We start from the raw sequence: 26,457 nt of genomic DNA, 5'->3' as shown, positions 1-26,457 counted from the left end.
TACTAACCTTTTGACAAAAATATTTTCCTCATCTCCCTCTTCATTCTTTTACCAATTACTTTAAATCTGCAACCCTAGTTGTTCACTGAGAAGCAAGTCCTTCCCATTTAACCAAGTAAATCTTTGATCAATTTATCTTTTACTGGCCTGAGTTCATTCTTCTCAAAGAGAGATTCTAAACTTGGACAAAAATCATGTCTGCAAACACACAACTTCATATTTCAGGTATATCTGGTGTATTTTCTCAACATTATTTAACATTTAAAATATATTAGAGTTTAAAAACTGCAATTTTACTTCCAGATTTGCTGATAGGGGTAAAATACAGGATTCTGTGGACACCGCGGTTAAGTGAAAAAACACAAATGCTGGAGAAACTCAACAGGTCAAACAGTGCCTTTATATAGCAAAGGTGAAGATACATCATCAACATTTCAGCTGGAGCCCTTCATCAAGGTGTGGGGGAATATGAGAGGTATCCGAACAAACGTGGGGGGGGTGTGGGGGTGAGGGTGGAAGATGATCAGTGGGGGGGGGGGAAGAAAGGAAACTAGGCTAGGTGGAGAGAGAAAGAAAGTAGGAACTAGAATAACTAGTTAAAGGGAGGACGGGGGTAAGAAAACAAGCTTATTAGTGGAATGCAATGAACTCTATGTTCATGCTCTGGGATTAGAGGGCACCCAGACAAAAAATGAGGTGTTTTCTTCCAATCTGTGGATGATCAAGGTGGTGTCATGGACAGACATGTGCACTTGAGAGTGCGACTCTGATTGAAATGGTTGGCTACAGGGAGGTCGCTTTTGTTGCAGATGGAGAGGAGGTGCTGGGCGTGGTGATTTCCTAATCTGCGACCGGTCTCTCTGATGCAGAGAAGGCCACAGAGGGTGCACTGGATGCAGTAAATTAGTTCTTTGGAAGTACAGGTAAAGTGTTGCTTCACCCGAAAGGTCTTTTTGAGACCTCGGACCATAGTGAGGGAGATGTGGGTGCAAGTATTACACCTCCGACAACCACAGTGGAAGATGCCTGGGTTGGGAGGGAAGAGTGCACAAGAGAGTCACAAAGGGAGTGGTCCCTACAAAAGGCTGATGGGGAGAAAGAAAAATGTATCTGATGGTGGGGTCCTGTAGTGAGCGCTGGAAATTCCAGCGGATAATGTGCTGAATGCGGAAGCTGGTGGGGTGGTAGGTGAGGACAAGGGGGGATTCTGTGTTTGTTGTGTCTGGGGGCGGGGGGAAGTAGGGGAGATGAGCAGGGAATGGAAGAGGTGCAGGTGAGGGCTGAGTTAATAGTGGTGGCAGGGAAGCCATGTTTGTAGAAGAAGGCAGACATTTCAGAGGCTCTGGACCAGAAGACCTCATCTTGGGAGCAGATGCGGTGGAGATGGAGAAATTGAGAGAAGAGGATGGAGTCCTTGCAGGGGACAGGGTGTGAGGATGAGTAGTCCAGGTAGTTGTGGGAGTTGGAGGGTTTGTAATAAATGTCAGTGAAGAGTCCGTCTCCTGAGCTGGAGGCAGAGATCCAGAAAAGGGATAGTGTCATCAGAGATGGACCAGGTGAGTTGGAGGTCCAGGTGGAAATTAGCCAAAAAAAATTGATGAAATTGACGAGCTCTTGCAAGTGCATGAGCCTGCCCCGATATAGCTGTTGATGTACCGGAGGAAGAGTTGTGGGAGGGGGGGGATCCTTGCCAGTGTAAACTTGTAGCATGTTTTGCTCCACAAAACCCACAAACAGGCATGCATAGCTGGGACCCATGTGGGTACCCATGGCTTCTCCTTTAATCTGGAGGTCATGGGATGAGTTAAAGGAAAAATTGTTAAGGGTAAGGACAAGTTCTGCCAGGCAGAGAAGGGTGGTGGTGGAAGGTGACTGCTCAGGTCTGAGGTCCGGGAAAAAGCAAAGTGCTTTGAGGCCTTCTGTGTGGGGAATGGAGGTGTAAAGGGATTGGACATCCATTGTGAAGATGAGGTGGTCCAGTTAGGGGAACCTGAAGTCTTGGAGTAGGTGGAGGGTGTGTGAGGTGTCACGGATGTAGGTGGGGAGGGATTGAACTAGGGGAGAAAAGATGGAGTCAAGGTTGGATGAAATTAGTTCTGTGGGGCAAGCAGAGACAATGGGTCTGCCCAGATGGTTAGGTTTATGTGTCTTGGGTAGAAGGTAGAAACGGGCGGTGCGAGGATGGGAAACAATGAGGTTAGTGGCTGTTGGGGGGGGGGGGGGAGGTACCCAGGGTCAATGAGGTGAGAGATGGAGAGGGTGGCTTGATGGGTGATGGTGGGGTCCTGTGGGAGGGGTTGATAGGAGGAGGTGTCTTAGAGCTGTCGACTTGCCTCAGCAAGGTAGAGGTCAGTGCATCAGACTACAAAAGCACCACCCTTGTCTGTGGGTTTAATAGTGAGGTTAGGGTTTTTGCGGAGCGTTCTGAGGAGGTGATTTTGGAGTAGGAGAGGGGGGTTGTGAAGTTGACAGTCGATACCCCGACGGCAGTTGAAGATAAAAATCCAGAGTGGGCAGCTGGGCAGGAGGTGGTGTCCAGGAGGAGGAAGAGGTTTTGAAGCAGGAGAAAGGGTCTTTGGGGAGGGGGAGGGGAGGTGTTGGAGAGTAGTGGCCAAAGTAGTGGGCCTGAAGACGGAGGCACCAGAAGAAGAGTTCAGCATTGCAGCATGTGCGGAACTCGTTGAGGTGTGGACGGAGGTGGACAAAGGTGACACCTCTGCTGATAGAGCGCTCCACCTCCGAGAGGGGAAGGTAAAAACCAGGCAAGGGTCAGAGTGGGAGTCGGTGTGGTGGGGGATGAGGGGGGGTTTGGAAAGGTCAGAGGATGGAGAAAGGAGGTGGGGGAGGTTGGGGGATTGGGAGGTGGAGAAGAGTTGGTAGGAAAGGGGGGGGTAGGGAAGTGCGTAAGGGAGAGAGAGTGGGAGAAGGGAAGCCCAAGGGAGGGTTGAGAAAGAGGATTGGTGGTTGGAGGGTGGGGAGATGGGGGTGGAGTAGTGGATGGTTGGGGAAGGAAGAATTGGGGGGCGGGGGGCTTAGTTAAGTGGGATCCAATAGAGAGATCAGGGCTCTATACATGGTCAGTGTCAGGAGACACGTGGCACGTCAGCGAGGAAGGCTCCAGCGTCTTCTGCAGGTCCAGTGGTGGCGTCAGGAGCTGCAGTTAGGGAGGTCAGAGCCTGGGTTGGGGCGGGCAGCGATGGCGACCAGGAACTCCATCTGGTTGACAACCGTGGCCTGGATACCAGTAGGAGATGGGAGTCTGCGGCTCCAGTGAGTAGGGTGGTGGTGTGGGTGGCCATGGCGGTGGGAGCTCCTTAGTGTAGGTGGACTAGGTTGGCAGCTCGGGACCGAGGCCGTGGCACTGGGAGCTCAGTGGTTGCGGCGGCTGTGATGGTGGGAGCTCTGGAGGGCAGGAGACTGGGCCCGAGATGGGGATCCATGTGGAGGGTCGCAGAGGCTGTGGACTCCAGGGAGGTGAGCTTATGATCCTTGACTGAATCCAAGTGAGTGTGGAACCGGTGGTTGAATGCGTGGATCTGGTGACGGATATAGTACAATGATATAGGTGATTCTGTTAGCTTCATGACATAACTGGAGGATATAGAACACTACAGCACAGATATGCCCTTCAGCCCATCTAGTTCATTCTAAACTGATTTTCCACCTAGTCCCACTGACCTGCACCCAGATCATTGCCCTTCACACTGCTCCCATCCATGCACCTATCCACATTTTTCTTGTGTTAAAATCGAGCCCACATTCACCATTTCAGCTGGGGACTCGTTCCACACTCTCACCACTTTCTGCATGAAGAGGTTCCCCCCTAAACTTTCCTTTCACCCTTAACCCACATCCTCTGGTTTTTATCTCATCCAACCTCAGTGCAAAAAGCCTGATTGCATTTACTCCATCCATACCCCTCACAATTTTGTATACCTCGATCAAGTCTCCCCTCAGTCTCTGACGCACCAGGGGATAAAGTCCTAACCTATTCAACTTTCCCTTTAACTCAGCTCGAGTCCCAGCAACATTCTTGTAACTCTTCCTATTTTATTGATATCTTATGATACCAAAACTGTACACAAGACTATATTTGTTCTCACCAATGTCTTGTAAAACTAAAGGTAAAAGCTCCATTATTCTCACATAATACTATATTTAGAATGTAACATGCATGAAATTCTTTAATTTTTTTTGTCTACTGTAAGACAGACAGACAGACAGAGAGTTGCCACTTTGTCCAGCCCCCTCACCGAGACCTACAGCATCTGGTGTTCCTAGGCAGTTTCCCCTCCAAGTACTGACCAGTCCTGTGCCTGTTTAGCTTCCAAGATCAGACAATCCCAGGTGTATTCAGGCTATTAGGTGCTTTACCATAACATTCCAACTCCTGTAGTCAGTAATTTTTGAAGGCTAATGTGCCAGAAACTCTTTACGACCCTATCGACCTGTGAGATTTTTGCGACTGGTCCAGATTCCACTGCAAGCTTTGAAAGCCTTCCTCTCTCAACACCTTAGTGCCACTTGCAAACTTGTTGATCTCATTTACCTCATTATCATCCAGACCATTAATAAAGATGACAAACAACAATGGACCCAAAACTGATCCCTGAAGCACACCAGTTGTTACATGCCTCCAGTTAGATCAGCAATCATCAATCTGGCTTCTTCCACTGTAGAATGCATTTTACACTAGTGAAGTTCCAAAAGCAGAGTTTATTTATCAACATGAAACACTGCTTCATTATCACTTGGTCACACAGAAAGCAAAAAATATCTCATTACTCCCAAATGATAGGTCTTATTCCTGATGCAAAAAAGGGCCCATATTCACTAATAACCAACTCATTGATGCTGATCTTGAGTTCTGCCAGAGTGAACCCCAAAATGAACAAAAGCCAAGAGAGTGACAATCCTTGAAACCAGGAAGCTTTGACTGAGCAAGTCTTCAAAACAAAAGCAGTAAACACTATTAATAAATGCTTCAGAAAATCTAAATGTGCCATATTGGTTCCACTTCATCTCTTCTGTTCGTCATCCCCAAACACATCTATAGCCTTACCCTTTCTTATAACACATTAACCTTGCAGAATCACAGATACTTTCAAAGGATAATATTCAATTGTCCTCATTTGAACTTCTTTTCTTTGGCTTGGCTTCGCGGACGAAGATTTATGGAGGGGTAATGTCCACATCAGCTGCAGGCTCATTTGTGGCTGACAAGTCCGATGTGGGACAGGCAGATACGGTTGCAGCGGTTGCAAGGGAAAATTGGTTGGTTGGGGTTGGGTGTTGGGTTTTTCCTCCTTTGTCTAATCTGGTCATAAATGCACCTGAATTTGCTTAAAGCTTCATGAAGGTGATCCCCATTTGACCATACAAAATAATAAGTGAGCAAAAAAAATGACCTTTAACCTCTCACACTCCATCTAACGTCAACTCTGACTTGGAAAAGTGACCAATTCTCAATTTGTCAGGGAAAAATACAAGTTAGGATGTTTAGAAAAATCAATTATATCATTGTATGTTTTTACTCTTCCTGTGTGGTGTATTATCTTGGTATTGCTTCCACGTCTGCCGAAACATGATAAAGTGCTGTCACGTACGTTTGTTGTAGTTCCTCAATATAATGTCTTCAGGACAACCCAAAAGTATAAAGACAAGTCTAAACATTTTTTTTTGGAAACTCCAGCAACTTCAGCATTGGTTTAAAAAAAAACTGACTTACTCGTACCAACTTTTACACACACAAATGATACTTCTGGTATCATCACCTACAAATCAATAATTCATTATTTTAATACTTTTACAGATGTCTCTTCAAAAGAATGAAGTAACATTACAAAGAACATAAAGCTTTACATTGCTGGAATGTTAAAGCAGGTGTCAGGTTTAGGAGAGATATATCAATAGTTTAAAGAGACAGCATTTTAATAAAGCACATTACTGGAAGGATGCGGAAGCTATGGAGAGGGTGTAGATTTACCAGGATGTTGTCTGGATTGTACATTAGACAAGGTTAACAGAGCTAGAGTTTATCTCTCTGGAACGAAGAAAGATGAGAGGTGACTTAATAGAGGTCTATAAGATTCTGGGAGGCATAAATAAGGTAGACAGCCAGTACCTTTTTCCTAGGGCAGGAGTAGCAAACACCAGAGGACATGTGTACAACGTTTAGGGAAGACATCAGGGTTAAGTTTTCAAAAAGACAATTGTGGGTGCCTGGAATTCCTTGCATTCCACCTTGTGGTGGAGGCTGAAACATTAGGGGAATTTAAGAGACTCTTAAGTACAGGGATGGGTTATGAGGTAACTTTTTTTTGGTTGGAATATATAAGACAGCGCAACATTGAGGGCCAAAGGGCCTGTACAGTGGAGTGTTCTATGCTCTATATTCTATACACCGATCCCACATTTGTCTCAGCACCTGGAGGAAAACTGAGGTCACAGAGAGTTCGTTTATTATCATCTAACTGAACATGTACAACCTGAACAGATTTCTCCAGACCGCTGTGCATTACACAGCACACAATAATCACATACATAAAGATACAATTTAAGATAAATAAATAGATAGATAGATGATTTACTTGGTTACAAAATACTGCTTATTAATTTCCCAGCCTGGCAGACCTGGTTTTGATGCTCCTGTACCTTGTTCTTGACTGTCGTGGGTCAAAGATACTGTTTGATGGATGGAAAAGGTTCCCAATAATTATTTGAGCCCTATTAAAGCAACACTCCAAGTAATAGAGGAAAGAGACCGCAGTGGTCTTCTTGGCCATTTTGATGATCCTCTGTATTGACTTCCAGTCTGATGCTTTGCATCTACTGCCAACACAATGATGGAGCCAATCAGGGCTCCTGTAAAATGTTGTCAAGATGGAAGCCAGTAGCCTTGACCTCTTCAGCTCGCTCTGAAAATGTTGGTACTACTGTGCCTTCCTGTCTAATGAAGGGGTATTGTGAGTCTAGGATAGGTCATCCTTAATATGCACACAAGGAACTTGGTGCTCTCCACGATGGAATCACTGATGTGTAATGGAGAGTGGAAACATTTGTTCTTCTAAAGTCCACAATCATCTCCTTTGTCTTGTCCATGTTGAGACTTGGCTTACTGTTCTCGCATCATTTTATATGGCACGCAACTTCCTCTCTGTAAACCATTGGCAACTGGTTCAAATGATGAGGGCCCATGGGATGCAAAATGGCTGAGCAATAGGAGTTAGAAGATGATAGAAGGTTCCTTTTGCAGTTGGATGTCTAGGACTAGTTCCCCACAATTTTATATTCCTTCTCTTTTATTTTTATCCCTCTTATTTTATTTTCTGTTCTTATCAGTTCTGCTAGTGGTTCTATAGCTAACGCGAACAGTGAGGGAGATGGTGGATATCCCTGCATTGTTGATCTGCTTAAGTTAAATTGTTTTGATATATATCCATTTACTGTCACTTTCGCCAATGGCCCCTTATATAATGCTTTAATCCAATTAATATACTTCTCTGGTAAACTGAATTTTTGTAGTACTTTGAATAAATAATTCCATTCTACTCTGTCAAAGGCCTTCTCTGCGTCTAAAGCAACTGCTACTGTTGGAGTTTTATTTCCTTCTACTGCATGAATTAAGTTAATAAATTTACTGATATTGTCCGTTGTTCGTCTTTTTTTAATAAATCCAGTTTGGTCTAGATTTACTATTTTTGGTACATAGTCGGCTAATCTGTTTGCTAATAGTTTAGCTATTATCTTATAATCTGTGTTAAGTAAAGATATTGGTCTATATGACGCTGGTGCGAGTGGATCTTTCCCTGTCTTTGGTATTACTGTAATTATTGCTGTTTTGCATGAATCTGGTAAGCTTTGTGTTTTATCAATCTGGTTGATTACTTCCAGGAGGGGAGGAATTAATACGTCTTTAAATGTTTTATAGAATTCTATTGGGAATCCATCCTCTCCTGGTGTTTTATTGTTCGGTAGTTTTTTTAATATCTCCTGTAATTCTTCTATTTCAAATGGTTTTATTAATTTATTTTGCTCCTCTGTTTGTAATTTCGGTAGTTCAATTTTAGTTAGAAATTCATCTATTTTGTCTTCTTTCCCTTCGTTTTCAGTTTGATATAGTTGCTCATAGAATTCCCTGAAATTTTCATTGATCTCCGTTGGATTACATGTAATTTGTTTGTCCTTTTTCCTTAATGCCAATACCATTCTTTTAGTTTGTTCTGTCTTAAGCTGCCACGCTAGAATTTTGTGCGTTTTTTCTCCTAGCTCATAATATTTCTGTTTTGTCTTCATTATGTTCTTCTCCACCTTATGTTTGTAGTGTTTCATATTTTATTTTTTTATCTGCCAATTCTCTTCTTTTAGTTATATCTTCCTTTATTGCTAATTCTTTTTCTATATGTTATTTCCCTTTCCAACTGTTCTGTTTCCCGATTGTAGTCCTTCTTCATCTTAGTTACATAACTTATCATTTGCCCTCTGATGAACGCTTTCATTGCGTCCCATAGTATAAACTTATCTTTCACTGATTCCGTATTATTTCAAAATACATTTTAATTTATCGTTCAATTAATTCTCTAAAATCCTGTCTTTTAAGTAGCATGGAGTTTAATCTCCATCTATACATTCTTGATGGGATGTCCTCTAGCTCTATTGCCAATAACAGGGGTGAGTGGTCCGATAATAGTCTAGCTTTATATTCCGTTTTCCTAGCTCTCCCTTGAATGTGGGCTGATAACAGGAATAGGTCTATCCTTGAGTATGCTTTATGTTTTTATGTCTACCCAAATGATATGAATATTCCTTTTCCTTTGGGTGTTGTTTCCTCCATATATTCAAAAGTTGCATTTCTTGCATCGATTTAATTATAAATTTGGTTACTTTGTTCTTTCTGTTAGTTTTTTTCCCAGTTTTATCCATGTTTGAGTCCAAATTAAGGTTAAAATCCCCTCCTATTAGTAGGTTCCCTTGCGTATCTGCTATCTTCAAAAAGATATCTTGCATAAATTTTTGATCTTCTTCATTTGGTGAATATACATTGAATAAATTCCAAAATTCTGAATATATCTGACATTTTATCATTACATATCTCCCTGCTGGATCTATTATTTCCTCTTCTATTTTGATTGGCACATTTTTATTGATTCATATAGCTACTCCTCTGGCTTTTGAATTATATGATGCTGCTGTTACATGTCCTATCCAATCTCTCTTTAATTTCTTGCGTTCCACTTCAGTTAGATGTGTTTCTTGTACGAATGCTATATCTATATCAATTTTTTCTTTTTTCAGTAAATTTAACAGTTTCTTCCTTTTGATTTGGTTATGTATTCCATTAATATTTAAAGTCATATAGTTCAACATAGTCATTTCATACTTTGTTTATCTTTCCTTTCCGTTTCCTCATCACCACCTTCCCTTCTTATCCATTTCTGCTTTCTTTTTTTGAACACATTATAAGACAACATTTCTAAAACAAAATATTTCCACTATTCTCATATCTAAAATTCCTTTAACCCCAATAGTCCCTCCCCTTTCTGAGTTGCCCTTTGTCCCTTGTCGGGCAACCACATCTCCCCTCTCCATTTGGATCTGCGAATCCGCTCGCAAGCGTCAACTAATTTCGCAGTGACTGTTATTCTACCCCACCCAGACCCCCAGAAAAGATTTTAATCTTCATATATAACAAAGGTCACTCTCTTAATTCCCTCCTTACTTCCCTTTCTTTCCCTTCTTAGTTCTTACCTATACTCTATTTTTTATATATACATATATATACTTATATATACAAACTATATGTATGTTACATACATACACACATACATATAGTTTGTTCTCATTTTTGTTCTTGTTACATCTCTTCATCTCTCTGTCTGTTTTGTAGTTGTTCTGCAAATTTTCGTGCTTCTTCCGGATCCGAGAATAGTTTGCTTTGCTGCCCCGGAATAACTATTTTAAGTACCGCTGGGTATTTTAACATAAATTTATAACCTTTTTTCCATAGGGTCGTTTTTGCAGCATTGAACTCTTTCCTCTTCTTCAGGAGTTCAAAACTTATATCTGGATAGAAAAAAATTTTTTGACCCTTGTATTCCAGTGGTTTTTTTGTCTTCTCTTTTTTTTTCCATGTAACCATATAACAACTTACAGCACAGAACAGGCCAGTTCGGCCCTACTCGTCCATACCGTAGCAAATCCCCACCCTCCTCGTCCCACTGACCAGTACCCGGTCCATACCCCTCTAGTCCCCTCCTATCCATATAACAATCCAGTCTTTCCTTAAGTGTAACCAATGATCCCGCCTCGACCACATCTGCCGGAAGCTCATTCCACGTCCCCACCACCCTCTGCGTAAAGAAATTTCCCCTCATGTTCCCCTTATAATTTTCCCCCTTCAATCTTAAACCATGTCCTCTAGTTTGAATCTCCCGCTTTCTTAATTGAAAAAGCCTATCCACATTTACTCTGTCTGTCCCTTTTAAAACCTCGATCAAGTCCCCTCTCAATCTTCTATGCTCCAGAGAAAAAAGCCCCAGTCTACACAACCTTTCCCTGTAACTCAGACCCTGAAATCCTGTCAACATTCTCGTGAACCTTCTCTGCACTCTCTCTATTTTGTTTATATCTTTCTTATAATTTGGTGAGCAAAACTGTACCCAGTACTCCAAATTTGGCCTCACCAATGCCTTGTACAATTTCATCATAACCTCCCTACTCTTGAATTCAATACTCCGATTATGAAGGCCAACATTCCAAATGCCTTCTACACCACACCATCTACCTGAGTATCAGCCTTGAGGGTACTATTTACCATAACTCCTAAATCCCTTTGTTGTTCTGCACTCCTCAATTGTCTACCATTCAATGTATATGACCTATTTAAATTTGCCTTTCCAAAATGTAGCACCTCACATTTATCTGTATTAAATTCCATCAGCCATTTCTCAGCCCACACCTCCAGCCTTCCTAAATCACCTTTTAATCTACGGTAATCTACCTCACAGTCCACAACACCACCAATCTTTGAGTCATCCGCAAACTTGCTTATCCAATTCTCCACCCCTACATCCAGATCGTTAATATATATAACAAATAATAGTGGACCCAGGACCGAACCCTGAGGAACTCCACTAGTCACCGGCCTCCAATTGGACAAACAATTTTCTACCACTACTCTCTGACACCTCCCATCCAACCACTGCTGAATCCATTTCACTACCTCCTTATTTATACCTAATGCCTCCACCTTTTTTCCTAACCTCCTGTGGGGAACTTAGTCAAAAGCTTTACTAAAGTCCAAATAGACCACATCCACAGCTTTCCCTTCATCAACCTTTTTTGTAACCCCCTCGAAGAACTCAATCAGGTTTGTCAAGCATGATCTACCCCTGACAAAACCACGCTGATTACTCCCTATCAATCCCTGTACCTCCAAAAATTTGTAAATAGGATCCCTCAGAACACTTTCCATCAACTTGCCCACCACAGATGTCAGACTTACAGGCCTATAATTCCCCGGTTTCTTAAACAGAGGAACCACATGCGCCACCCTCCAATCCTTTGGTACCACCCCCGTGGCCAGTGACATACTAAATATCTCTGTTAATGGCCCCACTAACTGTCCACTAGCCTCCCTGAGTGACCTAGGGAATATTTTGTCCGGTCCGGGAGATTTATCCACCTTTATCTTTTTTAACACAGCCATCACTACCTCCTCGGTTATCCTTATATGCTTCATTACCTCCCCACTATTTTTCTTTACCTCAACTGGTTCAACATTTTTTTCCCTAGTGAATACCGAGGCAAAGAAATCATTCAAAATTTCCCCCATTTCCTCTGACTTCTCACTCAGCCTACCCTTGCTATCTACAAGGGGTCCAATTTTATCTCTCACTAATCTTTTACTTTTAATGTACTTATAGAAACCCTTTGGATTTATTTTTACTCTGTCTGCCAAAGCCTCTTCATGCCTTTTTTTGGCCTTTCTAATTTCTTTCTTAAGATTCCTTCTACACTCCTTGTAGTCCTCCTTCAAATTGTCAGCTCCCTGCTCTTTATACCTCTTGTACACCTCCCTTTTTCTCCTAACCAAATTTCCAATATTCCTCGAAAACCAAGCCTCCCTATGACTTCCAGCCTTTCCTTTGATCCTCACTGGGACATAACTACTCTGTACCCTCAAAATTTCTTTTTTGAATATCCTCCATTTCTCATTTACACCCACACCTGAAAATATCCTGTCCCACTCAATACTCCCCAAATCCCTTCTTATTCTTTCAAAATTTGCTCTTCTCCAATCCAGAAACTCAACTTTAGGCCCCTCCTTGCTCTTCCCTAAAACTACCCTTAAAATTAATAGAATTATGATCACTAGACCCAATTGGATCTCCAACATTAATGTCTGGTACCTGACCTAGCTCGTTCCCTAACAGGAGATCCAGTATTACACTGTCCCGAGTCGGTTCTTCTACTAATTGATTCAGAAAACAATCTTGAACACATTTAACGAACTCGAGCCCATCCAGCCCTCTAACTGTATGGGTATCCCAATCAATGTGAGGGAAGTTAAAATCTCCCATGATCACTACCTTATGATTCTCACACATATACGTTATCTCTCTACACATTTGGTGGTCTGTAATACACTCCTATTAGCACCCTCATGTCTCCTTCACCCCTCAATTCCACCCAAACAGCCTCACTGGATGATCCCTCCAGACTATCTTGCCACCTCACGGCAGTAATGTCCTCCTTAACAAGCAGAGCAACTCCTCCCCCTTTTTTACCCCCTGATCTATCACATCTAAAACAAATGTATCCTGGAACGTTAAGTTGCCAGTCCTGCCCCTCTTGTAGCCAGGTCTCACTAATTGCCACAATATTGTGACCCCAAGTATCTGACCATGCTCTAAGCTCATCTACCTTGTTCACTATGCTTCTTGCATTAAAATATACGCAATTCAGAGAATGACCCTCACATACATTCTCTTTTCTACCTTCTACCCTAATCTCCATCCTACCTTTGTTATCGTTTTTATTCTTATCTAGGTGGCCATGCTCCCTTGACACTGCTCTCACACTCTGTTCCCCACCCCCCTGCCAAACTAGTTTAAATCTTCCCCCACAGCTCTAGCAAATCTGCTTGCCAGCACATTGGTCCCCCTCCAGTTCAAGTGGAGTCCATCCCTTTTGTACAGGTCCGACCTTCCCCAGAAGAGATCCCAATGATCCAGAAATCTTATCCTTTGCCCCCTGCACCATCTCTTTAGCCACACATTCATCCTCCACATCCTCCTATTTCTACCCTCACTAGTGCATGGCACGGCAGCAATCCAGAGATTACTACCTTGGAGGTCCTGTTTTTTAACTTCCTACCTAATTCTACATAATCCTGTTTCAGGACCTCATCCCCACTTCTAGCTAAGTCATTGGTCCCCACATGGACCACGACTTCTGGCTGTTCTCCTTCCCCTTGCAGAAAGCTATGTACTCGATCAGAGATATCCCTGACCCTGGCACCAGAGAAGCAACAGACCAACCTGGATCCCCGATCTCGTCCCACAAACCTTCTATCTGTCCCTCTGACTAATGAGTCCCCAACTACAAGTATCCTGTTCTTATCCCTCCTTCCCTTCTGAACCTCAGGGGCAGCCCCCGTGCCATAGACCTGACCCCCACTATTCATCCCTGATAGGCTGTTCCCCCCAGTAGTATCCAATGCCGAATACATATTGCTGAGTGGCATTTCCACAGGGGTACTCTGCACTGGCACTCTCCCTCCTTTCCTCACAGTCACCGAATTCCCTGACTCCTGCCTTCTAGGGGTGACTGTCTCCCTGTAACTCTTCTCTATCACTGCCTCTGCTTCCCTTATGATCCTCAGTTCATCCAACTGCAGCTCAAGCTCCCTAACACGGTCACTCATTATATGTAATTGGATGCACCTTTTGCAGGTGTAGTCGTGAGGAACAGCTGTGCTGTCTCTGATTTCCCACATCCCACAATTGGAGCACTTAACTACCCCAACTGACTCCATTTCCTCCTTTCTTAATACCCTTCCCACACAAGTAGCTCCTTCTCGCCGAAGTCCCTCGAGCCAAAGTCCTAAGACCCCACTCCTTCACTGGGCCACTCACTCGAGCCACAGTCCTAAGACCCCACTCCTTCACTGGGCCACTCACTCGAGCCAAAGTCCTAAGACCCACTCCTTCACTGGGGCACTCACTCACTGCGCCGCTCCTCGCTGCCCGCTCCCTCCCTTACTACTCCTTTTATTAGCCCTTACCAATTAACCCCAATTAACTCCCGGCTCCTCCTCCTCTCACCCGACACCAGGCACTGACTCACTGTCTCCTCTGACCCCGAGTCTGACCTTTATGAGCCCTAACCCCGGTAAGTCCAGCTATTTATTCTACTCACCCTCTGATCTCTTCTTGAAACTCTTCCTGATCAATATATCTCATGTATGCCAATAACAGAGCCTCACTGTCCCATACAGTAGATTCATCCAGTTGTATTGAGAACTTTTGTGATTTCATCTTCTCAATAAGCTGTTTTTCAACATCTTGACCCACGTCATCTATTCTGTTGCAGACAGTACTATTACTCAATGGCATTGCTCGGACATCTTTGTAATCCTTTTGTAGAACTGTTTTGAGATGCGATGATATTGCAACTTCAATCAGTTCCTCCCCAATCGAATGATTCTTCCCGTGTTTTACTATCAGCAGAGAAATTTCATAGCTAGATTCAAGGGTACGATTCAGGGTTGTAATTTGTGCAGAGAAGAATGAAGTGATTTTTGATCCATTTTCAAACTTCTCTTTCAGTGATTTGAAATATTCCAATTTTGAATGGACATGGTTAGGATGTTTTACCTTCAAATGAGCTTCAAGACGGCCTGCTTTCATTGATTCATTTGTCAAAGTCTATTGACATAATAGGCAAAAAGGTGCATGTTTATCGTGTACAGCAGATAGAAACCCAAACTTCAAGAACTCCACTGAATATTGATGAACTTTTTGCTTGCTTGGTCTGCACATTTTGAATATACAACAGCGTGAGCTCCCTGAAACAAATTAATACAACAGCGCGAACTCCCTAAAACAGATTAACAGCACGAGCTCCCTGAAAGAGATTAATACAACAGCACGAGCTCCCTGAAAGAGATTACTCAATATTTTATGTCTTAGAACTGAAAAATGTAATAAAAGTAATGATCAAATCAAAGAAAGAGTACTAAACTTAATAAAAAAGCATGAAAAAAAACACTAGCACGGTTTCTGAATTTTTTTTCCCTCGCAGAGAATCATCAAAACTGTGGTAGCCTTGCACTTTATTTTCTGTGGTCCCTTTTTTCCCCCCAATTTTGGCATCCCCCTCATCAATACGCTAGTGCACAAAGATACAAGTCTCACTCACTACTGAACTGAAAAACGAAAGGGTTATGAACGGAAACATGATTGTTGAGATCATTTGGAATCCTCGTCGCCAATGAGATAATTTGGAATGGATGATAATAACAAAGGGTAACAACAGTTAAAATAAGAGAAACAACAGAAAAACATCAGAAGAGCAAAATCATGTTATGAAAATAAAAAAAACAGTGATTTTACTTGGAAGTGACCACAATTGTGTTGTCCTGATAGTGTTGCAGAGTCACATTATTCACACCAACATAACGAGTTTATTTTTTTCAAACTAACTTTTTAATTATTTCCCAGAATATTCCTGCGCCCCACTAAAATATTTTTAAGTCCTACACCCCACCAAAATATTCCCATGCCCCACCTTGAGAATCTAGGCCACATTCCTTGGGACTTTACAAGATAGTTTTCTGAAATTGACACCAAGCCATGAGGCATTAGGCAACTAACTTTAAACTTTAAAGAATGAAAAGATGATATTTTGAAGGAGATTATGTAGTTCCTGTAGAACTCAGAGAATTACCCTTCTTAACCCTCTGCCCTTGCCCCATTAATTCTCAGTACTTTTCTATCTTCCTACCTGTATTCACCCGTTAACCAGTGTTCCTCCCTCCCACCTTTATTCAGGCATCAACCTGAATTCAGGCTACCACAGTTTTGATGCACTCTCTGTGAGGAAAAAAAAATTCAGAAACCATGCTAGTGTTTTTTTTTTCATGTTTTCACATTTCCAACAAACAGATCAGGTCCGAAACATTGACTGGCTTTTCCTTCCTATGGTTTACCCGCTGCATTTCTCCAACACTTCTGTGTATTGTACTAGACCCCCAGAATCTGCAGATTTTCTTGTTTATCTAGTTCTATCTCCAGCCTGCTAAGACAATGTTCCATAACTCATTAACTCTGTTTTTGCTGGCCCGCAGTAGCAAATAAATAACTCCACAATTTTAAAATCCTCATCCTTCTTTTGAAATTCATCACCTCCTCCAGTCCTAGGATGTGATAGATCAGGACAGAAGGGTGCTCATTTAAAACAGAGAAATTTCTTTAGCCAGAGAGTGGTATTTGAGGCAGAGATTGATAGGTATCTGAAGAGTCAGACTACCAAAGGTTATGGGGAGACGGTAGGGGAGTCAGGCTTAGTGAGAGAATGGATCAGCTCATGATGAAATAATGGAGCAGACTTGATGGACCAAGTGGCCTACTTATGCTCCACATCCCCAACTTCATTCACTTCACAACTGTTGCTTGCATCTTCAGTAGGATAGATACCAATTTGATCAATCTTTTCAGCACCTATTTTAATTTGTCATTACATGCCTTTGAAGTAGTTGCATAAAAAGCCCTATGAACTATATTGTTGTTGATATTCTGAGTTCCTAAGTACAAGTTCTACTCGAGTAAAAACACAACAAACTGACAAATCTTCACTGCAGGTCAACCTGTTTCCCATCGCATTATCTCAAGGATCACAGCCATTTCTGTACACTGTAATTATTAAGCTGTAATTGGGGATCGAGTGATTATCAAAGCATTTTATATAAGCATTATTCCAAACCAACAGGGCTATTAAAATATTTTAGGAAAGATAAGAAACCAGGAGAAATTAGATATTAATACACCAATGCACACTATAGTTAATGAGGGTAATGAAATTTGATAGGAGCATATTAAAGACCACAGGTTGTGCAAGAAAGCACATGGGATACCCATAATCACCAGTTGGTCCTTTTGTGCAGCAGCTGAACTAAAACAGAAATTTTACACAAGTTGTGGTTTTAAACAAATTATAAGTTTCATTACCCAATATCAAAGCCCAACGCTAAATATTTGGCAAATATGACACATGTGGATTCCAAGCACAAAGGTGCCAATCGAGTTTCACCCTCTTTGACTTTGTTTTCTGACGTCTGCACAGTGAGCATCCAGTCAAGATGTTGCATGGTTCAGGTAAATTGAATAGGCCAACAACACTGGCAGTGGTACACTGCACAGGAGATTGTGGGGTTTTTTCTCTAACCTGACTGGGAAATTTCTCCAAGCATTTATTCATCAGTTATGAATTTAATAATGGGCTAATAAAGTCCACAAAACATTAGAAAACAAAGCAATATTTCCTGATGGATTTACACATATCACTCCTTTTTCAAAATATTCAAAGCAAATGGAAATGTATTTCATGCCATCAGGTAAAATAAGAATACAGACGGGCTTAACAGGGAAGTTTCCATACTCTGGGATTGTAGTACAATACAAGTGCTGGAGAAACTCAGCAGGTGAAATAGTATTTATAGGAAGTAAAACATAACCAACGGAGTCCTTTGTCAACCCTCAGTCCCGAAATGCTAGATACTTTTTACTTCCTAGAGAGGCTGTGTGATATGCTGAGTTTCCCAAGCATTTTTATGCAATACAGAAGGGTTTTACACTTTTAACGCAATTCTTTGGTTGCTTTAAAACGGAACTTGGTTAAAAGTCATTGTTGTTACCACATGTGGTAGGCGCTGGGAGTACAAATGTGCAGGCAGGACTTAAGGCTCCAAGCAACAACTGAATTGCACGATGCGCGACCGGCCAAGCGCGAGACACACTCCCACAGGGTCCAGGCAGGCATTGGGATGTGCTTGCTGAGAGGAAAAACCACTGGACAGGCTCTGCTCAGAGCGGGATGTGCGCTTGTCCGTGGGGATGGCACATAACCCCGTTTGCTCTGTGAAGGTTACATGGTATTTGGAGTAATCATTCTGCATTGGGTATAGCAGTCTTCACATGATGCATGTACACCTCCCCTCATTAGACTGGACAGAGTGTGCAGCTCACCCCACCCCATTCCCCAGAACCTCCCTAGCCTCCACTCACACCCCTCCAAACCCATTGCCCACTCCCAAAACCTGTACCCCACCCTCTAACCCCATTCCCTGCTCCACCGCCTCCCCACCCACACTCTGATTCCCTACCCCAGTACCCTGCCACCTCCACCCCTATTCCCCACCCCCTACTGAAACCTCCCCCGCACTTCACCAACACCCCCACATCTTGCTGTTTCCCCCTGCCCACCGGCTGCCAACCACCTACCCTGTCCCTGCTCTGTTCCCTATCCCCATACCCCAACCCCGTTCTCCACACCCACCTCCACCCCTCCATACATGCTGCAGCCACCCTGCCCTGCCAGCTCCCTATCCCACACCCACACCCCGCCACCACTCCCACCTCCATACCTTGCCAATGCCTCACCACCCCAGTATCTCACCACCTATTCCCCGGCCCAACCTCCATACCCCACCCCATACAGTACCATCCCACCAGCACCCCAGTTCCCCACCTACACCTCATACCCCACCCAAGTTCCCTTCCCCCACCCTGTACCCCCAGTTACCCCACCCCATACTCTGTTAACCATACCCACCCCACCAGCACCACCAGTTCCCGGCCGACACCTCATACCCCTCCCAAGTTCCCCGCCCCCATCCCGTTCCCTCAGTTCCCCCACATCCTGTACCCAGTTCCTCACCCCCACCCTGTACCCCCAAGTTCCCTGTACCCACCCCATATCCCCAATTCCTCACCCCCACCCTGTACCCCCGTTCCCTGTACCCACCCCATATCCCCAATTCCTCACCCCCACCCTGTACCCCCGTTCCCTGCACCCACCCCATATCCCCAATTCCTCACACCCACCCTGTACCCCCGTTCCCTGTACCCACCCCATATCCCCAATTCCTCACCCCCACCCTGTACCCCCGTTCCCTGTACCCACCCCATATCCCCAATTCCTCACCCCCACCCTGTACCCCCGTTCCCTGTACCCACCCCATATCCCCAATTCCTCACCCCCACCCTGTACCCCCGTTCCCTGTACCCACCCCATATCCCCAATTCCTCACCCCCACCCTGTACCCCCGTTCCCTGTACCCACCCCATATCCCCAACTCCTCACCCCCGCCCTGTACCCCCGTTCCCTGTACCCACCCCATATCCCCAATTCCTCACCCCCGCCCTGTACCCCCGTTCCCTGTACCCACCCCATACCCCCAATTCCTCACCCCCACCCTGTACCCCCGTTCCCTGTACCCACCCCATATCCCCAATTCCTCACCCCCGCCCTGTACCCCCGTTCCCTGTACCCACCCCATATCCCCAATTCCTCACCCCCGCCCTGTACCCCCGTTCCCTGTACCCACCCCATATCCCCAATTCCTCACCCCCGCCCTGTACCCCCGTTCCCTGTACCCACCCCATATCCCCAATTCCTCACCCCCACCCTGTACCCCCGTTCCCTGTACCCACCCCATATCCCCAATTCCTCACCCCCACCCTGTACCCCGTTCCCTGTACCCACCCCATATCCCCAATTCCTCACCCCCACCCTGTACCCCCGTTCCCTGTACCCACCCCATATCCCCAATTCCTCACCCCCGCCCTGTACCCCCGTTCCCTGTACCCACCCCATATCCCCAATTCCTCACCCCCGCCCTGTACCCCCGTTCCCTGTACCCACCCCATATCCCCAATTCCTCACCCCCGCCCTGTACCCCCGTTCCCTGTACCCACCCCATATCCCCAATTCCTCACCCCCACCCTGTACCCCCGTTCCCTGTACCCACCCCATATCCCCAATTCCTCACCCCCGCCCTGTACCCCCGTTCCCTGTACCCACCCCATATCCCCAATTCCTCACCCCCACCCTGTACCCCCGTTCCCTGTACCCACCCCATATCCCCAATTCCTCACCCCCACCCTGTACCCACCCCATATCCCCAATTCCTCACCCCCACCCTGTACCCCCGTTCCCTGTACCCACCCCATATCCCCAATTCCTCACCCCCACCCTGTACCCACCCCATATCCCCAATTCCTCACCCCCGCCCTGTACCCCGTTGCCTGTACCCACCCCATATCCCCAATTCCTCACCCCCACCCTGTACCCCCGTTCCCTGTACCCACCCCATATCCCCAATTCCTCACCCCCACCCTGTACCCACCCCATATCCCCAATTCCTCACCCCCACCCTGTACCCCCGTTCCCTGTACCCACCCCATATCCCCAATTCCTCACCCCCACCCTGTACCCACCCCATATCCCCAATTCCTCACCCCCACCCTGTACCCACCCCATATCCCCAATTCCTCACCCCCACCCTGTACCCCCGTTCCCTGTACCCACCCCATATCCCCAATTCCTCACCCCCACCCTGTACCCCCGTTCCCTGTACCCACCCCATATCCCCAATTCCTCACCCCCGCCCTGTACCCCCGTTCCCTGTACCCACCCCATATCCCCAATTCCTCACCCCCACCCTGTACCCACCCCATATCCCCAATTCCTCACCCCCACCCTGTACCCCCGTTCCCTGTACCCACCCCATATCCCCAATTCCTCACCCCCACCCTGTACCCACCCCATATCCCCAATTCCTCACCCCCACCCTGTACCCCCGTTCCCTGTACCCACCCCATATCCCCAATTCCTCACCCCCACCCTGTACCCACCCCATATCCCCAATTCTTCACCCCCACCCTGTACCCCCGTTCCCTGTACCCACCCCATATCCCCAATTCCTCACCCCCACCCTGTACCCACCCCATATCCCCAATTCCTCACCCCCACCCAGTACCCCCGTTCCCTGTACCCACCCCATATCCCCAATTCCTCACCCCCACCCTGTACCCACCCCATATCCCCAATTCCTCACCCCCACCCTGTACCCCCGTTCCCTGTACCCACCCCATATCCCCAATTCCTCACCCCCACCCTGTACCCACCCCATATCCCCAATTCCTCACCCCCACCCTGTACCCCCGTTCCCTGTACCCACCCCATATCCCCAATTCCTCACCCCCACCCTGTACCCACCCCATATCCCCAATTCCTCACCCCCACCCTGTACCCCCGTTCCCTGTACCCACCCCATATCCCCAATTCCTCACCCCCACCCTGTACCCACCCCATATCCCCAATTCCTCACCCCCACCCTGTACCCCCGTTCCCTGTACCCACCCCATATCCCCAATTCCTCACCCCCACCCTGTACCCACCCCATATCCCCAATTCCTCACCCCCACCCTGTACCCCCGTTCCCTGTACCCACCCCATATCCCCAATTCCTCACCCCCACCCTGTACCCACCCCATATCCCCAATTCCTCACCCCCACCCTGTACCCACCCCATATCCCCAATTCCTCACCCCCACCCTGTACCCCCGTTCCCTGTACCCACCCCATATCCCCAATTCCTCACCCCCACCCTGTACCCACCCCATATCCCCAATTCCTCACCCCCACCCTGTACCCCCGTTCCCTGTACCCACCCCATATCCCCAATTCCTCACCCCCACCCTGTACCCACCCCATATCCCCAATTCCTCACCCCCACCCTGTACCCCCGTTCCCTGTACCCACCCCATATCCCCAATTCCTCACCCCCACCCTGTACCCACCCCATATCCCCAATTCCTCACCCCCACCCTGTACCCCCGTTCCCTGTACCCACCCCATATCCCCAATTCCTCACCCCCACCCTGTACCCACCCCATATCCCCAATTCCTCACCCCCACCCTGTACCCCCGTTCCCTGTACCCACCCCATATCCCCAATTCCTCACCCCCACCCTGTACCCACCCCATATCCCCAATTCCTCACCCCCACCCTGTACCCCCGTTCCCTGTACCCACCCCATATCCCCAATTCCTCACCCCCACCCTGTACCCACCCCATATCCCCAATTCCTCACCCCCACCCTGTACCCCACTTCCCCGTACCCACCCTGTACCCCCAGTTCTGTTCCTCTGTTCCACTGCCCCCCGCCCCCCAAGAGCCCCCCCCAGTTCCCTCCCCCTAGTTTCCCCCCCCTCCCCTAGTTCCCCGTACCTCGCTGCCGTTGCTCCGTTAACACAAAAAGGGCGGTTTTATTTGAAAACAAACGATCCCGTCTCGGAGCTGCTCGGGCGCCGTCCTCACTGCGCAAATGCGAAGTCCTCGGTTCCTATTGGCCCGCCTTGGATTCTGAAAGGGTCGGCGCGCAGCGATTGGCCGTCGCGGGGGGGGGGGGGGCGGGTGAATGGGCTTGATCGCGCGACGGGCGCTGTCAACCTGCATCACAAAATGGCGGCTGGTCGAGGCTGCGGCAGTTGGTGGAAGAACGTGTGGGGGGGGGGCAAGCTGGGCATTAGACGTGCCGAGGTGGAGTGGAGTGGGAGGGGAGGGGAGGGGAGGGGGGGGGTCTGGAAGGGGGGCAGCGGCCGGGAAGGGCAGATTCCTTCCTCCGCCCTCGGTTCACCTGTGGGGACGAACGACCGGAGAGCAATGCAAGTATTTCCCCTTTTAATCTTGTTCAAGGTCATTGTCTTCTGGTATCGACGCGACCCGCTTCGTTCCAGACACAAAATCAATGCAATCCAAATAAGTGCATGTAAATATTGGGAGTGATATTGGGAGCCTGGCAGTGCTGGAGAAGCTCAGGTGGTCACAGTCCCCCCCCCCTCCCCCAGTTATTTGCTGGACCTCGCTGACTCGTCCAGGATCCATCCTGGTCACGTAATACATTTACAATGTATCCTGCAGGTCCAGCAAGACAGAGAGAGCGTCGCCACTGTGTCCATCGACCGTCCCTCACCCACACCTACAGCACCTGGTGTTCCAAGGCAGTCTCCCCCCCCCCCCCCCCCCCCCCAAAGTCCTGACCAGTCCTGAGCTTGTGGAACTTCCAAACTCAGACCATCCCAGGTGAATTCAGACTATGAGGTGTTGTACTTCACAGAGCAATGATAAAGATGCACCACCAACAGTTTGGGCTTCAGCCTATCATTCAGGTAAGGTATGAAAATATTTGGGTGCCTGTGTGCATTTTTCCACACCTTGATGAAGGGGTCAAGCCCAAAACGTTGATGATGTCCCTTGATCGTTGCTATATAAAGTACACTTTTTTCCTCTGCATACTTTTGTGCTTTACCCTGGATTTGGATGGTACTGTGCGCTGGCTGGAAACGCTCTTTTTTATTTCTTTTTTTCACACTGAACCATATCAACCAAAATACATACAAACATTTCCCTCTTAAATAGACACAGTGGCATTTTCTCCCCTTTTTACCCTCCTACCTTCCCTTCCCCCCCCTCCAAAACCAATAAACATTCAACATATACAATACAATAAAACCATTAAACAATGTCATCACACAATGAAAAATAAACAAGAAAAAAGTGTCATCTACTTTCACACACTGGATCAAGTCATTTTGTCTTCTTATCATTTTAGGGGGTGGAGGTCCGAGGGAAGCCCTCTCTGTTATGTTCCATGTATGGCTGCCAAATTTGCTCAAAGAATGTGACTTTATTTTTTAAATTATACATTATTTTTTCCAATGGAATACATTTATTCATTTCCATGTACCATTGCTGTACTCTCAAGCTCTCTTCCGATTTCCAAGTTGACATTATACATTTTTATACTATAGCAATAATAAATCTAATATATAATAATAAATCATAATAAATCTTTTTTGCGCTTCATCCAGTTTGAGGCCTAATTCCTTACTTCTTATATTACTTAGAAGAAAGATCTCTGGATTTTTTGATATGTTGCTTTTTGTAATTTTATCTAATATCTGATTTAGATCTTCCCAAAACTTTTTCACTTTCTCACATGTGCAAATTGCATGTACTGTTGTTCCCATTTCCTTCTTACAGCGAAAACATCTATCTGATAGTGTTGGATCCCATTTTTTTAACTTTTGGGGCGTGATATAATCTGTGTAACAAATGATACTGTATCATGCGTAACCCTTGTTTCACTTTTTATCTTGTAAGAGACAGAAGTACCTTCACAGATTTCGCTCGAGACAAAAATTGAGAACAAAGAACAGTGCAAAGTTAGGTGCTTCCCCTTACCCTGGGAATACACACACACACTGGGGCTCACCCAACTTTTATACAGTTCATTTCAGTGTAGAGGTACCCTCCCCCCCTAACATTCTTCTGCCTCCTGGATTGGTTTGGCATTTGCTAATTCTGTCTGCCTACATGCAGTTTCTGTAAACTTGAAAGACCATGGGATATCCTGTCTGGGTCCCATCATGTCATTGTCCTTATTCATGAATCTTCCTTTGTCCTTATTCACACATCTCAATCCCCAGGACTTACTATGCAGAACTTGATAATTCTGTCTATCACTATAAGACCTCCTTTGAAGAAGACCGCAGAGCCTACCTCACTGACAAAAGGCAAAGGAGGAAAAACCCAACACCCATCCCCAACCAACCAATTTTCCCCTGCAACCGCTGCAATCGTGTCTGCCTGTCCCGCATCAGACTTGTCAGCCACAAACGAGTCTGCAGCTGACGTGGACTTTTTACCCCCTCCATAAATCTTCGTCCGCGAAGCCAAGCCAAAGATAAGACCCTTATTCTATTATACTTGCATAACCCTTCCTCACACACTTATCGGAATTCATCCCTACTCAGCACTTACTTAACTTCCTCTAATCTAGTCTAGTATTCCTTATTTCATTCATACTAGCTTTACTTCCTATATTCTATTATCTCTCACAATCTTTGTTTAAATTTTTTTCCCACTTTTGTTTGGGTTTATAGCTTAGTTCATCATTTTCTTTCTCTTGCAGCTTGATGTACATGTTTGTTATAAATCTTTTAATTATCATTGTGTCTGTAATCACATATTTAAAGCTGCTTCCTTCTGGTAATCTCAGTCTATTTCCCAATTTATTCTTTAAATAAGCTTTCAGTTGGTGATATGCAAACATTGTACCATGAGTTATTCCATATTTGTACTTCAATTGTTCAAATGTTAATAAATTATTTCCCAAAAAACAATTTTCTATTTTTTAAATTCCTTTTCTCTCCCATTCTCTAAAGGAAAGGTTATCTATTGTAAAAGGGATTAGCTGATTTTGCATCAATAATAATTTTGTTATTTGGTCATTTTTTTTTCCTTTCTAAGTGAATCTTCTTCCATATATTGAGTAAATGATGCAATACTGATGAGCTTTTATATTGTACCAGCTTTTCATCCCACTTATAAAGTATATGTTCCGGTCGGTACCTTCTCCCCTATTTTATCTAGTTCTATCTTAGTCCAGTCTGGTTTTTCTCTCGTCTGGTAAAAATCTGATAAATACCTTAATTGTGCGGCTCTGTAATAATTTCTGAAGTTTGGTAACTGCAAACCACCTTGGTTATACCTTTCTGTTAATTTATCTAATGCTACCCTCGGTTTCCCCCCTTTCCACAAGAATTAGTTCAACAAAGAATTTCTCTGTTAAGGGAATTGGTAACGTTTGAAATAAGTATTGTATCCTTGGGAACACATTCATTTTAATGCAGTTCACCCTCCCTATCAACGTTAGCGGTAATTCTTTCCAATGTTCTAAGTCTTCCTGTAATTTCTTTAATGGCTGATAATTTAGTTTGTACAAGTGGTTTAAGTTCTTGTCTAACCTGATCCCTAGGTATCGGATTGCTTGTGTTTGCCATTTAAATGGTGATTCTTTTTTAAATTCTGTATAATCCGCTGCAATCGTGTCTGCCTGTCCCGCATCGGACTTGTCAGCCACAAACGAGCCTGCAGCTGACGTGGACTTTTTACCCCCTCCATAAATCTTCGTCCGCGAAGCCAAGCCAAAGAAGAAGATAATCCGCATTACTCATTGGCATCACTTCACTTTTCTTTGTTTTGACCTTGTACCTTGATATTTCTCCATATTCCTTCAATTTCTTGTTAATTCTTTTATTGATATCTCTGGTTCTGTTAGGTATAATATGATGTCATCTGCAAATAAACTGATTTTATACTCCTCCTTTATTTTTATCCCTTTTATTTTATTTTCTGTTCTTATCAGTTCTGCCAATGGTTCTATTGCTCCAGCTGCAGTGCCCATAGCCCAATGTGTGGAGGAGCTGGTGCGAGATGTCTGCGTGGCTGAGTGAGGTCTGACTACATTCGTCAGCGACTGCTCGAGGAAGACAAGCTGCCCCAGAAGAGAGCTTTCCAGGACCCTCAACTCAGCCCGATGAGAT

At 45.3% G+C, this 26,457-nt stretch overlaps 1 protein-coding gene across 4 annotated transcripts in view; it reads right to left on the bottom strand.

Annotated features, from left to right (window-relative positions):
- Positions 1 to 22,384, bottom strand: part of LOC138737245 (delta(14)-sterol reductase LBR-like) — an 82,696-nt gene extending 60,312 nt beyond the window's left edge. The window contains exons 1-2 of one of the 4 annotated variants that reach the window (XM_069887977.1): positions 22,298 to 22,382; positions 17,918 to 18,138 (exon numbers count right to left, since the gene is read on the bottom strand). Coding sequence is in view for 2 of the 4 variants with exons in the window: in XM_069887974.1 (XP_069744075.1) it covers positions 14,422 to 14,912 (491 nt within the window). In the remaining 2 variants the exon portion in view is untranslated. Of the gene's footprint in view, positions 1 to 14,421; positions 15,135 to 17,917; positions 18,139 to 22,297 lie in introns of those variants that run through there. The other 3 variants (XM_069887976.1, XM_069887974.1, XM_069887975.1) reach the window with 3 other exon arrangements.
- Between the last annotated feature and the right edge of the window lie 4,073 nt (positions 22,385 to 26,457).

This window comes from Narcine bancroftii, chromosome 6 (genome assembly GCF_036971445.1).
Source record: "Narcine bancroftii isolate sNarBan1 chromosome 6, sNarBan1.hap1, whole genome shotgun sequence".
NCBI lineage: Eukaryota > Metazoa > Chordata > Chondrichthyes > Torpediniformes > Narcinidae > Narcine > Narcine bancroftii.
This window is presented reverse-complemented; position numbering and strand designations above follow the sequence as displayed.